Here is a 20,155-nt window from a genome sequence, read left to right on the forward strand (position 1 = left end):
GTCCTACGGCTGCTTATCGATGAACTGCCTCATTGCTCAGACATGGCATCCTGCGCTCTTGTGTTTGAAGTGGGATCTACTCAAATATTTGCCCACTGAGTTTCTGTGCCAACCCTGTTCCCTGTTGGGGTGGTGGTGCAGAATAGGGGGGAAACGCCGTCTTTGATGTCGTGGAGCTCATACTCTAGAGATAGTGGAGCACACAGCGAGTTTTTATACTTTACCTTCTCCTTGTCTTCTCATTTATTATCTACCTTCAGAAAATTCAGAAACGTGTCTTGAGGTGCATTCGTTGTGAATTAACTTCTTTCGGTGCAAGTTAATTTCCTGGAGTGAATGTAGTAACCCGGTTTATGACATCTGATGGTTCCTGAAATCCAGAAGGCAGTCAATGGTTAATGTTTGACTGAAGAGGAAGGGAGCGGGCTGCCGGGGAAGCAGAGCAGTGCAGACGGCCTGCTCCTCTGGGGAGAACCTTAAGTCCCAGCAAGAGTCTCAACAGCTGAATGGTTATTTACTCACAGAAAGGTAAGAGTGGGCACGTCTGAACTATGTTGATAACGTATTTCTTTAAGAATGGCAAAATACGTGGTGGAGCAGGGTACTTAAGAAGTCTCTGAACAAGTTTATCCCTTGATAAACTTGTTCAGAGTATTGCCGGGAAGGGAAGTTTATTCCTGGTAGGACAAGTTTTGCTTTCAAAGAGCACAATTTCTTAAGTACTTTCTTTCCCTTCGCCTGCCTCCCATAAATTCATTTGATGAAGTGGCTTCGGTTGAGTCAAACTTGATAGTGGAATCAAGGCAAGGTTGAGGTCTGGGATGTTTAAATAAGTCTTACAGCCACTCTTTGTGATTGAAATATGGACGTGCCTTGCCCCAAGACGCTCTGCTTCTCGTCTCCTAGAAACTGGGGTTGGGATCTCACGCTCACACGGCGTCTTCTCTCAGATGTGCTCTTCAACACCTGAGCATTCTAACTGTTCCTCAGAGAATGAGGTTCCATTTGGAATCCTTACGACTGTCTGGGACACAGCAGGGGAGGAGAAATGTATGAGAGAAAAGAAGCCTTTCTTCCAGTTGTAAAAACAAGTTATGGGGATGCAATGTGTAGCATAGGGAGTATAGTCAGGAATATCCCAATAGCTACTGTGCTGACAAGTGGTTACTAGACTGACGGCGATGATCATTTTGTAAGGTGCATAAATGTTGAATCACTATGGTGCATACCTGAAGCTAATATCAAATTGCTTGTCAACTATAGTTTTTTAAAAGTCATGAAAACAAAGATCTTGGTCTTTAAAAATAAAATAAATAATAAATGAAAGCACCGGAATAAGAATTGAAAACAGAGCGACAGACCTGCTTTCCCCTTCGGGAAAGCTGGGCTTGATGTGTGTGTCTGCCGGCTCCTGGCACGCCCTTGCCGCCTCCCTGGTGGGGGCAGCATCTGGTAATGGGTGGTTCTTTGGAGATGTCAAGTCACATACAGCCTCTCAGTGCCTCCGGAGATCCAGTCCCTACCTCTGTTTCTGTTTTTTTTTCTTTCTTTACAGTGACTTTCTGGGGACAGAGCCTTCTGCGATAGGGGATGGGGAGCAGGAGATTGGGAGGACAAAGCATTCTCTGATATTGGCTTGTCTTTATTTTTCTTCAAGAACGTAGACAGCAAGTGAGAAATAACTGGAAAGAAGAGAGTACCTATTTAGATGACAAGGCAAATGATCGCATTTGGCTTCCCTCAGGAAACAAAATGAGTCTTTCACTGAATGAGAGTTTATCATGGTTTACAGGGCGTACAGTTCATGAGTCTTCTGGGCTGGGCAGTGGGTTGGGCCGGTTTTATGATTTACCAGCAGCCAGGCACTGAGCTCATTGCTTGAACCCTCCGAACCTTGGTTTTCTCATCTATAAAATGGAGACACTGCTGACGCACGGAGTTGTGAGAATAAATCAGAGAAGCAAGTAAGGGACTCAGTGCTGTGAGCTCCCCTTTCCACAAGGAAGCTCAAGTTAGGTGGCGGGTCAAGTTGAGAAGTTGCTGTTTTGTTCTCTCGGGAAGAAGGACGAACCCCTTTCACGCTACAATAATTATATCTTTATCGTATAAGGGAGCAACTAATTCGACGTTAAGGAAGTGGGGTCCAACCATAGAAGAGAATGATCAAACAGTTGGGGTTTACTTCTTTAGGAGGTTTTTAAAGCCCCTGTGTGGTTGCATATGAAGTCTTTTGGTGAGGTGTGGGTGTGGCATCCTTTGAAGTTTGTTAGAGGACTATCTCTCTACCTGTGTTCCCTGTGAGAACAAGCAGGACTGTTTCCTTAGGTACAAGAGCTGTTACTAAAAGCAGTTAGCCATTCAGCATCTAACGTATTAATTATACTGAAGATGATTTTTCACTTAAGCATATGTAAGAAACCAGGCTATACAAGCTATATATGGCACAAAGAAAACGTAATTTCTCTGAAAATATTCTGTAAAGCTGACATATTGAATTTTCTTATTTGTGATATTCGGAATCAATCTTTTCTTTCCATAATTTAATTATTTTAAAACATTAGGACCTGTAGTTCTTTCTTTTTTTTTTTTTTTAATATTTTATTGATTTTTTACAGAGAGGAAGGGAGAGAGATAGAGAGTTAGAAATATCGATGAGAGAGAAACATCGACCAGCTGCCTCCTGCACATCTCCCACTATGGATGTGCCCGCAACCCAGGTACATGCCCTTGACCGGAATCGAACCTGGGACCTTTCAATCCGCAGGCCGACGCTCTATCCACTGAGCCAAACCGGTTCGGCGGGACCTGTAGTTCTTGATTAAGAAACAAAGAGAAGTCAGGATGGTAGATTTTTGCTCTTAATGTTTAGCCCTAGCCAGTTTTGCTCAGTGGACAGAGTGTCAGCCCACAGACTGAAGAGTCTCGGGTTCGATTCCGGTCAAGGGCATGTACCTTGGTTGCGGGCCCAATCTCCGGCCCTGGTAAGGGCCCATGCAGGAGGCAACCAATCGATGTGTCTCTCTCACTTCGATGTTTCTCTCTCTCTGTCTCTTGCCCTCCCTTCCATTCTTTAAAAATCAATGGAAAATTATCCTCGGGTTGAGGATTAACAACAACAACAACAAAAAGAATCTTTAAACAGAAGGTGGACACACCTTCCTCACAGGGAGGGCCCTGTGCTTGGTCTTGGCAGTTCGACCTTCCTCACCTCCCTGCCTTTGGTTCCTGCCCTGTAGGATGTCAACAGGACCTACTTTATAGAATTGGGATATTTAAATGAAATAAGTTGTCCAAAGTGCTTAACTTAAATGCTCACAAAATGCTAGCTATTTTTGAAGTTTTAGTGATAAAAAACCAGCTCATGAGTGAGATGTCATATGGTATGCGATCCCTCAATAAACTAGAAGTAACTTATTTTCCCCTTACTCTCTTGTCCATCCCAGTTGTCGGTTTTGATTAAATTAATCAGAAAGTTAACCTGCCACACTTGAACCTGATTGCACATTTTTGTCATTGGAATCTTGCCTCAGGTTCACCTTATAAAGGAACTAGTATTATAGAAAGTGAGTCCCCCCCCCCCCCTTTTCTTGAAATCTCAGTATCTAAACCCAGGCGGATGGGATCTAATTTGGATTTGCCTCATACTGAATTTCTAAGGCCCGAATGTGACAAAATGCTCATCTCTACACTTTTTCACACAAAGAAATGCTGTATAACACATGAAGAAACACTGTCAAAAATAATTAAGGCGCCTGTTTTGAGGAACAGTGATTCCTACCCCCCCTCTTTAGTCCCGGGAAGCCCTTGTGATGTTCTGCTCGATAGGGAGGACAGAGTCCTTTGCCTGCTCCCTCCCAGGGTTTCTGCGCTATAAGCCCGTACACCTCAGGGAATTCATTGCCAGCCGGTGTAGAGGGTCAGGGAAGCACCATGGCAGACTAGCCATCTGTTGTACCCATGTGGGTCTTCCCTTCCCTTTGACCTAGTCTGGACGACCCTTCCATTCGGGGTTGAGGTGTCTCGTGTGTTTGACGCCACGGTAGGGGTGTCTGGTGTGAGTTTGAGGGGGGACATCCACCCCTCCTTTCCGGCTTCCTCCCGTCCTCATCAGCCTGAAGGGTGAGCAGCAGCCCTGATTTTATGTCGGCCTGTTTCTAGCTTATTAATGGCCACTTTAATTGGGCCTCTAATTTGTCAAAGGTGCCAGTGGTCCGATCCTGTGCGATCTGTCTAAACCTTAAATGACAGCAATGGTGCCAGGGATTTGTGCGTGAGGCCACAAGGGGCATGATGGTCTGAACCTTACTTGGTGAGCAATGGTGTGCGTGAGCTTTTGATCTGCTTTTTATTCATACCTGGTCTTGCTTTATAATTTATAATGTGCAATGCAGAGGTGAAAAAATGGCATACAGGCTATTTGGTGCTGCTTGGTGCTGGTGGTGTTATGAATTCCAGTCCCATCCTTTCCCACCCACATCACCTGTGATATCTGAAAACAAATTTTGCAGTCCTCTCTTTCTGCACCTTCATTGTTCTTTAGAAATGAATGGCTCAATTTTAGAAAAGGATGAATTAATTTAATTCCAAGCCCTTAATGGATTAAAAAAAAAAAAGCAAAAAGGATGAGCCCTACCTGGTTTGGCTCAGTGGATAGAGTGTTGGCCTGCAGACTGAAGGGTCCCGGGTTCGATTCCGGTCAAGGGCACATGCCGGGTTACAGGCTCGATTCCCAGTGGGGAACGTGCAGGAGGCAGCCAATCAATGATTCTCTCTCATCATTGATGTTTCTATCTCTCTCTCCCTCTCTGAAAGCAATAAAAATATATTTCAAAACAAAACAAAAAATGATGAGAAATAGCTGACTCTATTTAAAGCTTGTCTATAACTTAGCTTTTTATAAGGGAAAAAAGATCGATGCATATATATCAAGTTACTTATAAGTTTTGAGACGTGGGACAGAAGAATTCCCTGTCCTCACTCAGACAAATGGGAAAGTGACAGGATTGTCTGAAAATGCCTCTTGGGAGGGTTGGAGCCCAACAGGAAAATCAACCAACCTTCAAGCAGACCCCCTGGTGCTGTGGGCGCTGCATGTATAATCTATAATAATACAAGTATAATATGCTAATTAGACTGGATGTCCTTCCAGACATCCTTCCTTCCAGACAAAGCCACAGCAGGCGGGGTCCCTGGAAAAGGCAGCGAGGGCCAGGGCCAAGGCCCTTGCACGAATTTCGTGCATCAGGCCTCTAGTAGCTGAATAAAGCTCCCCCCAGATGACCTCTATCCTGGGATGGCAGCATCTTTCTCAGTGAAAACGAGTTTCTTTGTGTATTAGTTTGCAAAGGCTGTTCTAACAGATGAAGTGGCTTAACCAACAGGAATATATTGTCTCACCCATCTGGAGGCTGGAGGTCAAAATCCAGGTGTCAGCAGGGTTGGTTCCTTCTGGGGCCCTGGGGATCTTTTGCAGGCTTCTCCCCTAGGCTTATGAATGGCTATCGTCCTCCCATATCTCTGCACATCGTCTTCACTCTAGGCCCATTTCTGGACCCACATTTCCTTTTTTTTTTTATGAGCACTGCAGTCACATTGGATCAGGGCCCACCCTAACGACCTAATTTTAACTTCATCACCTTCGTAAAGACCCCATCTCCAAATAAGATCACAGTCTGCGGTACTTGGAAGTTAGAACTCCAACGTATGAGGAGTTCCTTTTTTGGAGGGGGACACTATTCAACCCAAAGCAGTTGGCTTGATTAAAAAATGGTCCCGGCCGGGGTGGCTCAGTGGTTGAGCATTGACCTATGAACAGGAGGTCAAGGTTCGATTCCCCGGTCAGGGGTGTGTAGGAAGCAGCCGATTGATGATTCTCTCTTATCATTGATGTTTCTATCTCTCTCTTCCTCTCTAAAATCAATAAATTTTTTTTAAAAAGGGGGAGACTGCTGAGATGAAGGTCAGAAGGGAAATGAGGAGAAATATATGTGCCGTGGGAGCTAAACCTCCTGGGTGCTGCTCCTCTGTGAAGGGGAGTCATGTCAGCATCTCAGAGGAAGAGCAGCCATTGAATGAAAAATGACAACTTTATTGAATTTTGGGGAAGACACGTAACAAATAAAGTGGCATCAGGTGGTGATATGATATTTGTGCCTTCAGAGGGAGAATACTATATGAACGAAAGCATAGGTGTGGAATCAGCCAGGCAGGGTGATCTTGGGCAAGTCTAACTTCTTTTGACCCTCACATTTTGATTTTTGATCTTTAAGAGCTAAATTTTAGTAGTACCTGCTTCATCGAGTTCTTGTGAGAAATCAATAAGATAATTCATATCAAAGTCTCAGCATGTATGTGGCAAATTGTTTTCAATAAATGTTAGTCGCCCTTGTGTTGTTATTCTGCCTGAACACAGATTGAGGCGGCGGAGGAATGTCAGTGTTTTGTGGGCTGTGGTGAATTAAACGAAAGCATCAGCTGTAAACAGCAAGACTGCCAGCCCTGATCCCCTATTTGTTAGTGGCCCATGGTCAAAGCAAGTGGTGGCAGCTTTTCAAAGCCCCCCCCCCCCCCCACGCCTTTTTCCCCCAAACCTTTGACCTGTGTTGCTAAGGATGTGCTTGGCCTCTCAGATAGTTGCTGTAGAAACTGTCTGAATTTAGTCTTTGAATCTGGGGGAAACCCTGGCAAATAGCAAAAATTCCAAGCAGATGATTGGATCAATTATTTCAGGTAGTTGAGATAAAATGTCACTGAATTATGGTAAAAGCTACTCCAGTCCTTTTCCAAGTAGTGTCCGTGAGGGACTCTATCAAGTGTGTATGGTTGGGTGGTTTAGGCAATTTTAGTTACAAACGATGGTTTCCTCCCAGCAGCCTTAGGATCCAGGATGTGATATTCATTCATGGAATTATGTCCAGGCAAAGAGGAAACAGGCAAAACTTGTTGGAGAGGCCAAAGTCCTCTTTTGGCATAATCCTGGCATTGATGTGGTTGGCTGTGAAGGGTGCTTCTTCTTCTTTTTTAAAAATTTTATTTATTTTATTGTTTAAGGTATTACAAATAGTAGTACATATGTCTCCTTCCCCCCTCCCCCATTGGCCTCCCCCCAGCCTCCCCTACCTCCCAGCACTTGCCCTCACCCCCACACCCCCAGTGTCTTACGTCCATTGGTTATGCTTATATGCATGCATATAAGTCCTTCGGTTGATCTCTTAGCCTCCCAACCTTCCCCTGCCTTCCCACTCTAGTTTGACAGTCTGTTCAATGCTTCTTTGTCACTGTATCTATTTTTGTTCAACAGTTTAAAATGTTCTTTATTATCCATAAATGAGTGAGATCATGTTGTATTTATCTTTCCTGACTGGTGTATTTCACTTAGCATAATGCTCTCCAGATCCACCCATGCTGTTGCAAATGGTAAGAATTTCTTCTTTTTTACAGCAGCATAATATTCCACTGTGTAGATGTACCACCATTTTCTAATCCACTCATCTGCTGATGGGCATTTAGGCTGTTTCCAAATCTTAGCTATTGTGCTGCTATGAACATAGGGGTGCATATATCCTTTCTGATTGGTGTTTCTGTTTTCTTGGGATATATTCCTAATAGTGGTATTAATGGCAGTTCCATTTTTAATTTTTTGACACTGAAAAAAGAGATAGAGGAAGACATGAACAAATGGAAGAATATACTATGTTCATGGATTGGTAGAATCAACATCATTAAAGTGTCCATACTATCCAAAGCAATCTATAAATTCAACACAATCTCCATTAAAATACCAATGACATATTTCAAAGACCTAGAAAAAATTCTCCAAAAATTCATCTGGAATTAAAAAAAGACCCTGAATAGCTGCAGCAATCTTGAGAAAGAAGAACAATGTTGGAGGGATCACAATACCAGATATCAAGCTATACTACAAAGCCACTGTTCTCAAAACTGCCTGGTACTGGCACAGGAACAGACATATAGACCAGTGGAACAGAACAGAGAACCCAGAAATTATGCCACTTTATGCTCAATTAATATTTGACAAAGGAGGCAAGAGCATACAATGGAGTCAAGACAGTCTCTTCAAAAAATGATGTTGGGAAAACTGGACAGATACTTGCAAAAAAATGAAACTAGATCACCAACTTACACCATACACAAAAATAAACTCAAAATGGATAAAGGACTTAAATGTAAGATGGGAAACCATAAAAATCTTAGAAGCCATAGGCAGCAAGATAGCAGACATTTGTCATAGCAATATCTTTACCGATACAGCTCCTATGGCAATGGAAACTAAGGAGAAAATAAACAAATTGGACTACATCAAAATAGAAAGCTTCTGCACAGCAAAAGAAACCATCAACAAAACAACAAGAAAGCCCACTGCACGGGAGAACATATTTGCCAATGTTATTTCCGATAAGGGTTTAATCTCCAAAATTCACAGTGAACTCATATAACTTAACAAAAGGAAGGTAAATAATCCAATCAAAAAATGGGCAAAGGACCTAAATAGACACTTTTCAAAAGAGGACACACAGAAGGCCAAGAGACATATAAAAACATGCTCAAAGTCACTAATCATCTGAGAGATGCAAGTCAAAACAACAATGAGGTACCACCTCACGCCTGCCAGAATAACTATCATCAACAAATCAACAAACGACAAGTGCTGGCGAGGATGTGGAGAAAAAGGAACCCTCCTTCACTGCTGGTGGGAATGCAGACTGGTGCAGCCACTGTGGAAAACAGTATGGCATTTCCTCAAAAACATTTTTTAAAAAAAGGGTGCTTCTTGAGCAATCTCATTATTGGAGCCACAGAAAGCTGGGCATTGAGAAAGGAGACACTTGCAGGCGATGTCTAAGGTTGTGTCTAAGCAAACTTGGGTGGCAGAATGAATTTTCATTTGGCAAACACGGTTAGAAATATGAATTCACGGAATCCCATAAGTCTCAAAAGTGGATACTATTATTATCCCTGCTCTATGGATAAACAGACCTGAGCCTGTGGAGGAGCCAGGATCCACTTTGGGCAGTCTAAAGCCGGGGTTCCTGCTCCCAACAATCGCATCATTGTGCAGGAGCTTTGTCTGCAAATCAAGCATGGAACCCTAGCACCAGACTGGAGAGGAACGACTTCCATTTTTCGTTGGAAACCCTCCTGGGAGGGATAAGACTAAATGTAAAGGACAAAATAAAGGACCAGGGCATGGCAGCTTTTACTTTTTAGATTCAATCAAGACACCCCAACAGGTGGCCTGCCTGAGCATCTGACTAAAAGAAGGCATTTATTTTATTTTTATTTGCTTTTCTATCATTCAGATGACATGCATTTGGAAGCTTAAAAATGCTAAAAGGAAAAATCAGTTTAAGGAGAGCTGATACATATAAACCAGTTCTTAACTTATTTACCAAGCAGATATTTGTTAGTGTATGTACGATTCTGACATGGACGTCTCTCTGTCTCTCTCTCTCTGAAAAATCAAGAAAAACATACCCTCGGGTGAGGATTAAAAAACAAAATAAAACAGTCCTTTTGTCGACAATTAAAAATTCATTACTTTGTATCAAAATAAATCTTTAAATCTCAAGTTAGTTTCCTTTAACACTTTATGTTTAGTCTGAAATCGATTCTCTTATAGATGGGACACATCAACAGGCTATCGATGTTGGACAACCACCGATGTTTTAGAATCTAACAAGCAGCTGCTGAGGCCTTACTATATGCAGGGTATAGTGCAGTGGTCGGCAAACTCATTAGTCAACAGAGCCAAATACCAACAGTACTTCTTCAAAATAGACTCGCCCAGGCCAAAAACTGACTTCTGCGCATGGGCCACGAAGTTTCCATTGCACTGTGAGCGCGCGCCCGCACGTGGTATTTTGTGGAAGAGCCACACTCAAGGGGCCAAAAAGCCACATGTGGCTCTCGAGCCGCAGTTTGCCGACCACGGGTATAGTGTGAAGAGCTGTAAGAGGTTAAGAAATAATTTTTGAAATCAGGCCTTTGCCTTGGCGGGTTTTATGTCCTAGTCAAGGCAATAACACAGACGTGTAAATAAGATGAAAAATAAGATGTGGGCAGGAGCGGCTTTGAGAAGATACTTCTGGCTGGAAATCAGGGATGAGTTCACGAAGGAAGTGAGATTTCAGTTCCAGCGCCACCAAGAGAGACACTGTACTCTTATTTTGGGATCCTACTTCTTAGCACAGGGTCTGGAGCTTGATAGGAGCTTGTTATAACAATTCTATGCTTTTCAAATACACGAATACTTTGGAGCTAGATGATAAGATATGAGAAGGAGAAGTAGAGGTGAGGACGCATACTCTCCATCGAAGTTCATGAAGCAAATATGAATTGTCCACTGACTCCGGGCGGGGCCTCGTGCTGGGTGGGGAGAACAGAGAGTGCCAAAGCAGGGGGAGGGGAAGGCTCAGGGGGCAAAGTCCATCCGGGTGTATGGCTCCCTGGGTGTGGGCAGGGAGTGGGAGATAAGGCTGGATGGAGTAAATTGAGTTCTGCATTGGGAAAATCTTGTTACTGAGGAATTTGAAGAGAAAGATCTCCAAATGTGTTATTATTGTCTATGTTTTTACTTTCCTTTTTAATATATATTTTTTATTGATTTCAGAGAGGAAGGGAGAGGGAGAGAGAGACAGAAACATCAATGATGAGAAAGAATCATTGATCAGCTGTCTCCTGCATACCCCACACTGGGCATCGAACCTGCAACCCGGGCATGTGCCCTGACCCGGAATTGAACTGTGACCTCCTGGTTCATAAGTTGACGCTCAACCACTGAGCCATGCCAGCTGGGCTATATTTTTACTTTCTTAAGCAAATATTGGTGACTGCTGATCATGTTCATTTTGCTAATATAAAAACCCCGCACCTAGTTAGACTTAAGAATAGCAACTTATTTTTTTACATCTATTTTATAATCCAATATGCGAGAACCTGGGATCATTATTTGTTTCTATGTGTTTTCAAACCGCAAAAGCAGTCTAAAGCAGTAGAGATATAGCTCTTTTGTGTTTAACAAAATGAGCCAATTCGACAATGATGTTTGGACACATCAACCACATTAATTCTGAGGCAAACGCTAATTTTGCAACATTCAAAGACTTTGTTCGGTAGGGTTTTAGCCCAGGCTCTTCCTTAAAATAGCTGTAGACTCTTGGGGCAAGCTACTTAATTTATATAGCATGTATACATTTTATATCTCCACCTCTCTGTGACTACATCTACTTCCCTGCAGCTATCACGCGATAGATTACAGTAGAAAGAATCAAAGAGGTTTTGGACTTTGAAATCTGAGAGATCTGGTTGTAAGCCTGGCAGGGTCACTTCCTAGTTATGTGTCATTAGGTGAATTGCTTACCTTTGAACCTCAATATATATATATATATATATATATATATATATATATATATATATATATATATAAAGAATAACAATTCCTACCTAATTTTGCCTATGAGAAACTCCTAGAGCACACATTTATTATTGAGTAATTGCTATGCATTTTCCATTTGAGGAAACTGAGGCGCAGGGATATTAAGTTGATTATCCATGGCCACACAACTAACAACAGGGAGAGCTGGGTTCCAGTTCAGGCTGGCTGACTGAGTCCATCTTCTGCACCACTGTTATTCTGTTTGTAAACGACCCTCTAGTTTTCTCAAAAATTTAAAATGGAACAGCCTTTGACCTAGGAATTCCACTTCTGGGAATCCTGAAATATTGATCCTAAGAATCCTGAAACATGGATCAGAAAGAATATATGCACCGCTATGTTCACAGCAACATTATTTACAACAAGAGGCCTGATGCACGAAATTCCTGCAAGGGCCCCCACAGCCCGGCTCCCTAGGCCCTCAGGACCCCCTGCTGCCTCGCAGCCCCGTGGACCCGCCCACTGGTTATTCCAGAAGGTTGTTCCGCCATCCAGTCTAATTAGCATATTAGCTCTTTATTATATAGGATAACCATGGTCTGGAAATAGCCCATCAGTAGATGAATAGATAAAAAAGACTGTGGTACATTTACACAGTGAAATACTATGCAGCTGTAAAAAAAAAAAAAAAGAAACTCTTACCCTTTGTGACAACATGGATGGAACTGGAGAGTATTATGTTAAGTGAAATAAGCCAGTCAGAGAAAGACAAGTACCATATGATCTCACTAATATGTGGGATCCAATGAACAAAATAAACTGATGAACAAAATGGGACCAGTAGCATGGACACATGGAACAGACTGGTGGGAGCCAGAGAGGAGGGACATGGGGGTGACTGGATGAAGAAGTTGAAGGGATTAGCTAAAGAACATATATGCATACACCATGGACATGGAAAACTGTATGGTGAAAGCCAAGAGTGGGGGAAGCAGGGTTAGGTAGAGATGAGAAAGAGGGGGAAGAGGGGGAAGTCTGCAATAATGTCAACATTAAAAAAAATTTTTTTAAACCTCACCGGGGGAGTGAGGATATTTTTTTCATTTTTTTTTTTTTTTAAGAGAGTGGAAGGGAGGGAGCGGGGGAGAGAGAGAGATAGAAGAGAAACATAGATATGATGTGACAGAGACACATAGATTGGTTGCCTCCCACACATGGCCTGACTGGAGGCGGGGACTGGACCTGCAACCCAGGTACCTGCCCTTGATGCGAAATTGAACCTGTGACCCTCTGGCATGCAGGCCCATACCCTAACCATCGAGCCACTCTGGCCAGGGCAATATTAAAAAAAATAAAATAAAAATGCTGCCTCATGACCCAGCAAAAAAATATCTACCACATAGATGAGCTGAATACATGCTTTCTTAAACTCTCAGGGCATTTGGGAGGCTAAAATGGGGCAGTACTTTTACCTTTTAAAAGTTCAATTATAAGCTATCTAAATGTAAGGCATTTAAAAATTTCAGGGCCTACATTTTTAAAGTGGTTTGGAATTTTAATAGCCATTTTTCTATGCTGAGTATATTAGTGGAATGTTCAGTGTATAAAAACTTAAAAATATACAGAAAAGATTGAGCGAACCAATAAAATCTATAATACCTAACGATAATCAAGTGATTGAAATATTGGTAAAATGAGTGCATTTAAAAAAAAATTGATTTCAACAGACTGGTAGCTAATCACATTGATGTCTGGTTTATTCACAGGAGATTGAATAAAAGGAAACCATGATGGCCCGAGCCCAGCTGCACTGCTTGTGTCTCCTCACACTTTATTTGGTAAGAAAAAAGCATGCTCTTCCTTTATTTACTAAAATATTTCCTGCCATTCTTCCACTGCATACCAGAGGAACCATGGTTACCACTTTTTTTAAAAAGTCTATCAAAATTAAATCTCATACAAAGGACACAGTTGTTGTTTTTTTATCTACAACAGTGTTTATTTTTTTAATGTTTTTTTTTTTGCTTAAAGTATTACAAAGAGTATTACATGTTTCCTCCCCCACCCCCCCACCCCCCCCGCCCCCTTGACATTCCCCCGGCCTCCCCTATGCGCCAGTGTCTTGTGTCCGTTGGTTATGCTTATATGCATGCATACAAGTCCTTCGTTTGATCTCTTACCCCCCCCCCACCCCCCCGAGCCCCCCAGCTCTCCCTGGCCTTCCTGCTGTAAAGGACACAGTTTTCCCCAAGGTGATATTTTTGATGAAATGGCTACAAGTCGTGTGTCTGTACTTTCTCTTCAGCTCTTAAAAGCCAGTAGCACTTGGGTAAGGTTTAAAACAAATCTACCTACTTAGCTTTAAACCGCCATGTATAGCTAAAAGCACACTGATACAGGTCTTAGTGTAGGTCCCTTAATCATGACGTGTTTTTTTTTTTTTTTACTTTGACCATGAAAAATAACCACTAAAACACACAGAAAAGCATTTTGTTTACTTTCCACCCTGCTCTGCTCAGTATTTTTCTTCCCATATCTATTTAGGAGTTTTCTAGTTAAATTTGTCTTTAGCCACATGTTGAGCTAAACCTATTGACTGACAGGCTAGAGGTTGGAGCTGGATGAAACCTGGAGAAATGCAACCCTTGACCTGATTTCACTCATCACTCACAAATGTCTTATACCTGCCAATATTTTGTATCATGAAGCTAGATTACCGGGAAGGCTTTGCTCTTTCTTTAGATGGAAGGTTCTAGATGGTCACACCTCAAGTCTGGGTTCCTTTCATCTGTGACTCAAAAATAACAGGTCAAATTTCAAGACCTAGAGAGTTTCCTGGAGCCCACACAGTTCAACATAGTCACAGAGTGAAACAGGACGAACCTGTTGAAGCTGTCATAGCCTTCCTCCCAGTGTGGGAGGATGGAGGGGCAGATAACCTGCAGTTCATCCTCAAAGCCCAGGAGCTCAGAGCTTGTTGCTGGGACTGCTGCAAGACTGGGCAAACACCCCCACGTGACTTCCGCCCTCTTCCCACCCCCTGAAATGTCCTACCTAGATTATCAGAGGGCTGTGGTGAAGTCGGACCCAGGTTCAAACTCGGCACTGTGGCTTACCGGTGATAGGATCGTGAGTGATTTACTTGTGTTGCATCTCAGTTTTCTGCCCTGTGAAATGGGTCTGATGAGAGTACTTGCCTTATAGAAAGCTGTGGCAATTCAATGTGATAATGCCTTTTTAAAGCCCTCAGATCAGAGGCTGGCACAGTCGAAGTACTCAATAAATATTAGCTATATGATCATGACTACAGCATTTTAAATACTCAGTGCCCGCACTCATATGGATGCTGACCTCCATGAGGAAGAGACTGTGTTATAGTCATCTTTGCAGCCACAGCACATAGCGCAGTACCAGGAACCCGGTAAAAATTCACAATTATGGGCTTATGTTAGGAAGCAACACTAGATCGAAGAGAGAGAAGAATCTATCACAATAGTTGGATGTTCGCAGGCTCTTCTGCTTTTTGTCTAAGAAGGGGACATACATTTTTCTTCCTGGATAAAAGTTGAAAATAGCATTTTCTTCTCTCGACTTTCACTCCAGTGGGATTTCTACCTGTAGTGAGAAACACTGCCTGAGCAGGGCTGATGGCAGGAGCCTTGCTCAGGAGGCAGCCGCAGTTCAGCTGTCTCTGGTGGATGGAGGAAGTTGCTGCCTGTGCGATGGGATCTCAGGGTCACTGGGGTGGAGCCCCTGCTCTCTCCTGCCTCCACTCACCTTTACTCCCAGGCCCTTTGCAACGAGGAACGGAAGTGTAGTCGAAGCGTCTTGCCTTTAGCATAAGGCTTCTTCAACCGAGAGAGTAGTTTAAAATGGTTGCCAGTCATATATTCTGTGCTGCCAACGGCTCTCTTGTTATTTTCTGAGAACTGGTTTTCATAAGGAGGTTAGGACCACTGCATGAACATGTTGCAAGGGCACTGAGGAGAGAGTACGTAAGGAATCCAGGGTTTGGGAAAGGGAGGAGGCAGGGAAATCAAGCAGAACCCACCCATGTTAGAGTTTTGCTTGGGACCATGTTTCTCCCAGAAGGAAGAATAGTCTGGCATCGATTCTATATAATCCATGCAGAGAACTCTTGCTGGAAAGTGCAAGGAGGGTGGCTACCAGGCAGGCAGATCTGCCCGTTGCACGTGTCCTGTGATGGCCTGGAAGGCAGTGTAGCAACATGGATCAGAGATGGGGCTTGTGATCCGACAGGGCTGGCTCTAGCCCACGTAGCAGTATCAGTGTCTCCGCTGGGGGAATTCTCTGGAGATAGTTTCCTGACTGATGTGGTTGAGGACCAGAAGGAATGATGTGTGTGGAGGGTCCAGTCCCACGGCTGCCACACATGAAACAGTAAGTTTTTCTTAAAGTTACAGTTCAAATTCAGACCAAATTGGACTAAAATTTACTATGTGCCAAGCAAGCATTGTATTAAACACACCTGCATATTCTTTTTCCCCTTAAACATTCAGTTGTCCCTGGAGAGACTGTGGATTCTCGGGGGCTGCAACTCTTGCATGAATTTCCTTATAAGCTAATGGAAGTGAAGGGAGGGGTTGAAGAAGCTGGTGCAAAACCATCTAACACAGCGGTTCTCAACCTTCTGGCCCTTTAAATACAGTTCCTCATGTTGTGACCCAACCATAAAATTATTTTCGTTGCTACTTCATAACTGTAATGTTGCTACTGTTATGAATCGTAATGTAAATATCTGACATGCAGGATGGTCTTAGGCGACCCCTGTGAAAGGGTCGTTCAACCGCCAAAGGGGTCGCGACCCACAGGTTGAGAACCACTGATAGCAGGTAGAAGGCAGAGTGGCACTGTGGGAAGGTCCCGAGCTTTTGTTCAGGTAGATCCGCATGTATGTGCTGTGTCAGCCCTTACTCTGAGGAAGTAGCTTCACTCTTCTCAGCTTCATTTGCAAACTGGGAGTGAACAGTCTCCCTGGAGGGCCACACGTGAGGGGTCAGAAGAGAAAAGCAAGGCAAGGCTCTTAGCGATCCATCTTGGCATGGTAGACCCTCCGCCCATTTTAGACCTCTCTCTGCCCATTGTGACTGGCTTTCTCATGGTCTTGAGTCAGGTTAAAGGTTTTACGTTTCCCGTGTCAGTCCTGGAATTAGCAAGTGATCTATTCGTAATAGATGGCGAGGCTAACTTTTCTTTCTTTAACAGACAACGGGGCATGGCCTGGAGGGGAAGTTCAGTGGGCCCCTGAAGCCCATGACGTTCTCCATTTTCGAAGGCCAAGAACCGAGTCAGATCATATTCCAGGTAATGACCACTTTCGCTTGCTGTCGTCTTGACTTCTCGTGCTCTCTCAGTAGACTTTTATTCTGTGCAGCGGGAAATAAAATAGGGGCTCGGCAGCTCTCCTTATCACAAGGGATTTCAGAAGCTGAGTTAAACAGAGGGATGGTGGCCTCAGTGTTGGGAGGCCTTGTACCTGACATCCTCATTTGGGCCTCCTCGATTGTGTCTGGGGCGAGTTCTACCATCTGGGAGCAGGGATCTTGGTGCCTGTAGGCTCTGCCCCCACCGCCCCCACTACCCTCCCCCCCAAGAGTGAGAAGACTTTCAGGAGTGGGATGGCCAACCATCAGGCTGGCTGTTCAGTGCGCTTGCTACTTGAAGTGTTTGACAGTGTGGGTTCTCCGGAGTATGCGTCTGGCCAAAGGCCTGCTCTTCCTCACCACCGCCTCTGAGCGCCCCCATCCCGTGCCCCCGCCCCCCGCCCCAGGGCCCTTGCCTGTGGTTGACCAAGGCCCCCTGGGCGGCAGTCCTGTCCTTTATGCAGGTAACCAAGAAAAGCAGTGGATTAAAGGGGGGCCTGCAGGTGGGAGTGAGAGGCTTCAGCTATAAAGGGCTCTGAAATAATCCCAGAAATGTAATGGAGGAGACAAACATGCCACTGCATTTACTGGAAATCCCCTGGGAAGCCTGCTTGGCCTCAGGGTGGTTGGGGATGCTTTGATTAGCCTCTGGTGGTGCCTATGACCCCACCCCCCTATATCATGGAGGTTGCTAAGCTGCCTCCTACGGCAGGTGCATTCCCTGGTTTGTTGGACAGTTGCGCCCACAGAGGAGAGGCTGGGAGCTGCCGCCTGTCCCCTCCATCTGGTATCAGTGCAGATTCGTGCAGAGGGCCCAGGGCATGGCTGGCAGGGTGCCCATGTGTCTCTGCCCGCCTGGCGTGCAGGGTGTTAGGGAGGTCTTGACCTCTCCGGTCGGGGAAGTCAGACAGGGAGGGAGGAGCGGATGCTTTGGGAGCTAGACGGCTGCTAGGAATTCACTTGGAGAGGAAGCGGGGTGGGGGGGTGTCCCAGAAAGGCCCAGCATGGACACCGGCCCTGTGCTGGGAGAGGGCAGAAGGCCAGAGCCATGGGAGCAGAGGGCAAGGAGAAGGAAGTGGGAGAGGGGGCTGCAGAGACAGCCAGGGTGGGGGGTGTCCCAGCAAAGGCCCAGCTAAACGGCTGCTAGGAATTCCCTTGGAGAGGAAGCGATTGTACAAATGAAAGCATTACCTGGAATTGGTGACTTTCTACAAAATCGACAACACTGTTTTACTTACAACCTCACCTCATCTGACTTTTGCTTTTTCCCAGTTTAAGGCCCGTCCTCCTGCTGTGACTTTCAAACTCACCGGGGAGACAGATGGAATATTTGAGATACAACCAGATGGGCTTCTATATCACAACAGAGCTCTGGACAGGGAAACAAGGGCTGTTCACAAACTCCAGGTGAGTTGAGACCAGGAAAAGTCACCTAACTCCAACCTTTCTGAGCATCCTTTGTCCTGGACGTATCACTGGCACCTTCACCCCTTGCCTAGAACCCTCTTAGGGCTCTTCTGGCGTTAATGGTATACTCGGTAAACCTCATTTGTCCTTTTTTTTACACCAGCTACAGAGGGGTATGGTGAAGGTCCCCTCTTCCTTAGGCTTTTTGACCACAGCAACCCAGTTTACATTGCCAAGGCCCTCCGATGGCATTACTCATTCAACTATGGCATGCTCAGGCACCTGGAGCAAAACCAAGCCAACACGTCTGTGATTTTCACTGGCGCCTGCCTGTGTCTGCTGTGTGGGCTCTGGATCCACAGAGAAGGCAGCATCAGTGCGGGGATGGAGCTTCTTTGCAGCTTGCAAGAAGCAGAAATAACCAATGGTCAGTTTTTGTGTGTGATATCTGAATATGCAGGCACGACAGAGAGCTAATTGGAGGGTGGGGGAGAGGGGAGGGAGAGCAAGCCGAAAGCTTTCTATGTAGTAACTTCTATTGGATCGGCAGGTTGACCATTAAAATGCCTCTGTAAGCGGCCATCGTGCCACTTCCGTAGCCTCAGGGAGAAGGTGCTCTGATTTCACTGACTCCAGCTACTTAGCAAAGAAGCATGTCTAGCGTACAGCATACCCCAGCCCTGGAAAACAGTCCTGATCGCCCAGGCTTACCTGATAGGGCCCCTGTCCTAGCCGCTCCCGATTTGGGCTTTGATGGGTGTCTTTCTCCGCTGGTTCTTTGAACTCTTGATTTCTCTCAAATGACTTTTGTTGAGTGACATGAAGTCCAGGTTCACCACGGTGGTTTCCTTCCTTTCTCCATCAGGTCTCAGCCTTGGATGCTCAGGGAAATACGGTGGAGGGTCCGGTCCCCATCACAGTAGAAGTGAAGGACATCAATGACAATCGACCCACGTTTCTCCAGTCAAAATACGAAGGCTCAGTAAGGCAGAATTCTCGCGCAGGTAATGGGAGTCCGGAGGTATTTACGGAAAGCAGGAAGGGCATCAGGCAGAAGGGGGCGATTTATGTGGCTAACAGCTGCAGCCATCACTCATTAAGCGCTTCCTATCTTATTTAAAGTTCACAGCAATCCTCTGGGAGTTGTTTTATTATCCCTATTGCTCTAGCGCAGCGGTTCTCAACCTGTGGGTCGAGACCCTTTTGGGGGTCGAACGACCCTTTCACAGGGGTCGCCTAAGACCATCGGAAAACACATATATAATTGCATATTGTTTTTGTGGTTAATCACTATGCTTTAATTATGTTCAATTTGTAACAATGAAAATAATACATCCTGCATATCAGATATTTACATGACGATTCATAACAGTAGCAACATTACAGTTATGAAGTAGCAACGACAATAATTTTATGGTTGGGGGTCACCACAACATGAGGAACTGTATGAAAGGGTCGCGGCATTAGGAAGGTTGAGAACCACTGATAGGGCATGGTTTCTCTTGGGCCTGATAATCCTCTCTTTTTTTGGTCAGGTGCTGTTATATGCATGGTAGGATGTTTAACAGCATCCCTGACATCTACTCCCCAGATACCAGTAGCAACACCTACCACTAGGTTGTGACAACAAAGATGTCTTCAGACATTGTCAAATGTTCCCTGAGGTTCCCCAGTTGAGAACCGCTATTTTACAGTGAGCTTTAGAAGACCTTAGAGGTCTGTACCACTTTAGAATACTCTGGAAAGGTGAGCTCACTCTCCCATATCCTCTCAGGAATCTTACATTCTCATGGTCAACTGTTGGCTCCCATTTATTTTTCTTCTCTACTTCCAACCCTAGACTTATATCCATTCACTATGCTCCTACCCTTCATTTCCACAAAAAACCAAAAAGGCACAGGTGTGTGCCACAGACTTCACTGAAGATGTGGGGAGATGAGAGAGCATTATATAACAGTGCACAAAATAA

At 44.5% G+C, this 20,155-nt stretch overlaps 1 protein-coding gene across 1 annotated transcript in view; it reads left to right on the forward strand.

Moving 5' to 3' along the window:
• Positions 1-420: 420 nt before the first annotated feature.
• The window catches only part of CDH17 (cadherin 17), a 53,695-nt gene continuing 33,960 nt past the window's right edge, over positions 421-20,155 (forward strand). Inside the window, exons 1-5 of the mRNA XM_070392257.1 lie at positions 421-528; positions 13,162-13,233; positions 16,622-16,720; positions 18,052-18,186; positions 19,052-19,190. Coding sequence (XP_070248358.1) covers positions 13,183-13,233; positions 16,622-16,720; positions 18,052-18,186; positions 19,052-19,190 — 424 coding nt within the window. The 5' untranslated portion in view covers positions 421-528; positions 13,162-13,182. The remainder of the gene's footprint in view (positions 529-13,161; positions 13,234-16,621; positions 16,721-18,051; positions 18,187-19,051; positions 19,191-20,155) is intronic.

Source organism: Myotis yumanensis, unplaced genomic scaffold (assembly GCF_028538775.1).
Source record: "Myotis yumanensis isolate MYYU_CA2020_CCGP unplaced genomic scaffold, mMyoYum1.0.hap1 SCAF_15, whole genome shotgun sequence".
Classification (NCBI taxonomy): domain Eukaryota; kingdom Metazoa; phylum Chordata; class Mammalia; order Chiroptera; family Vespertilionidae; genus Myotis; species Myotis yumanensis.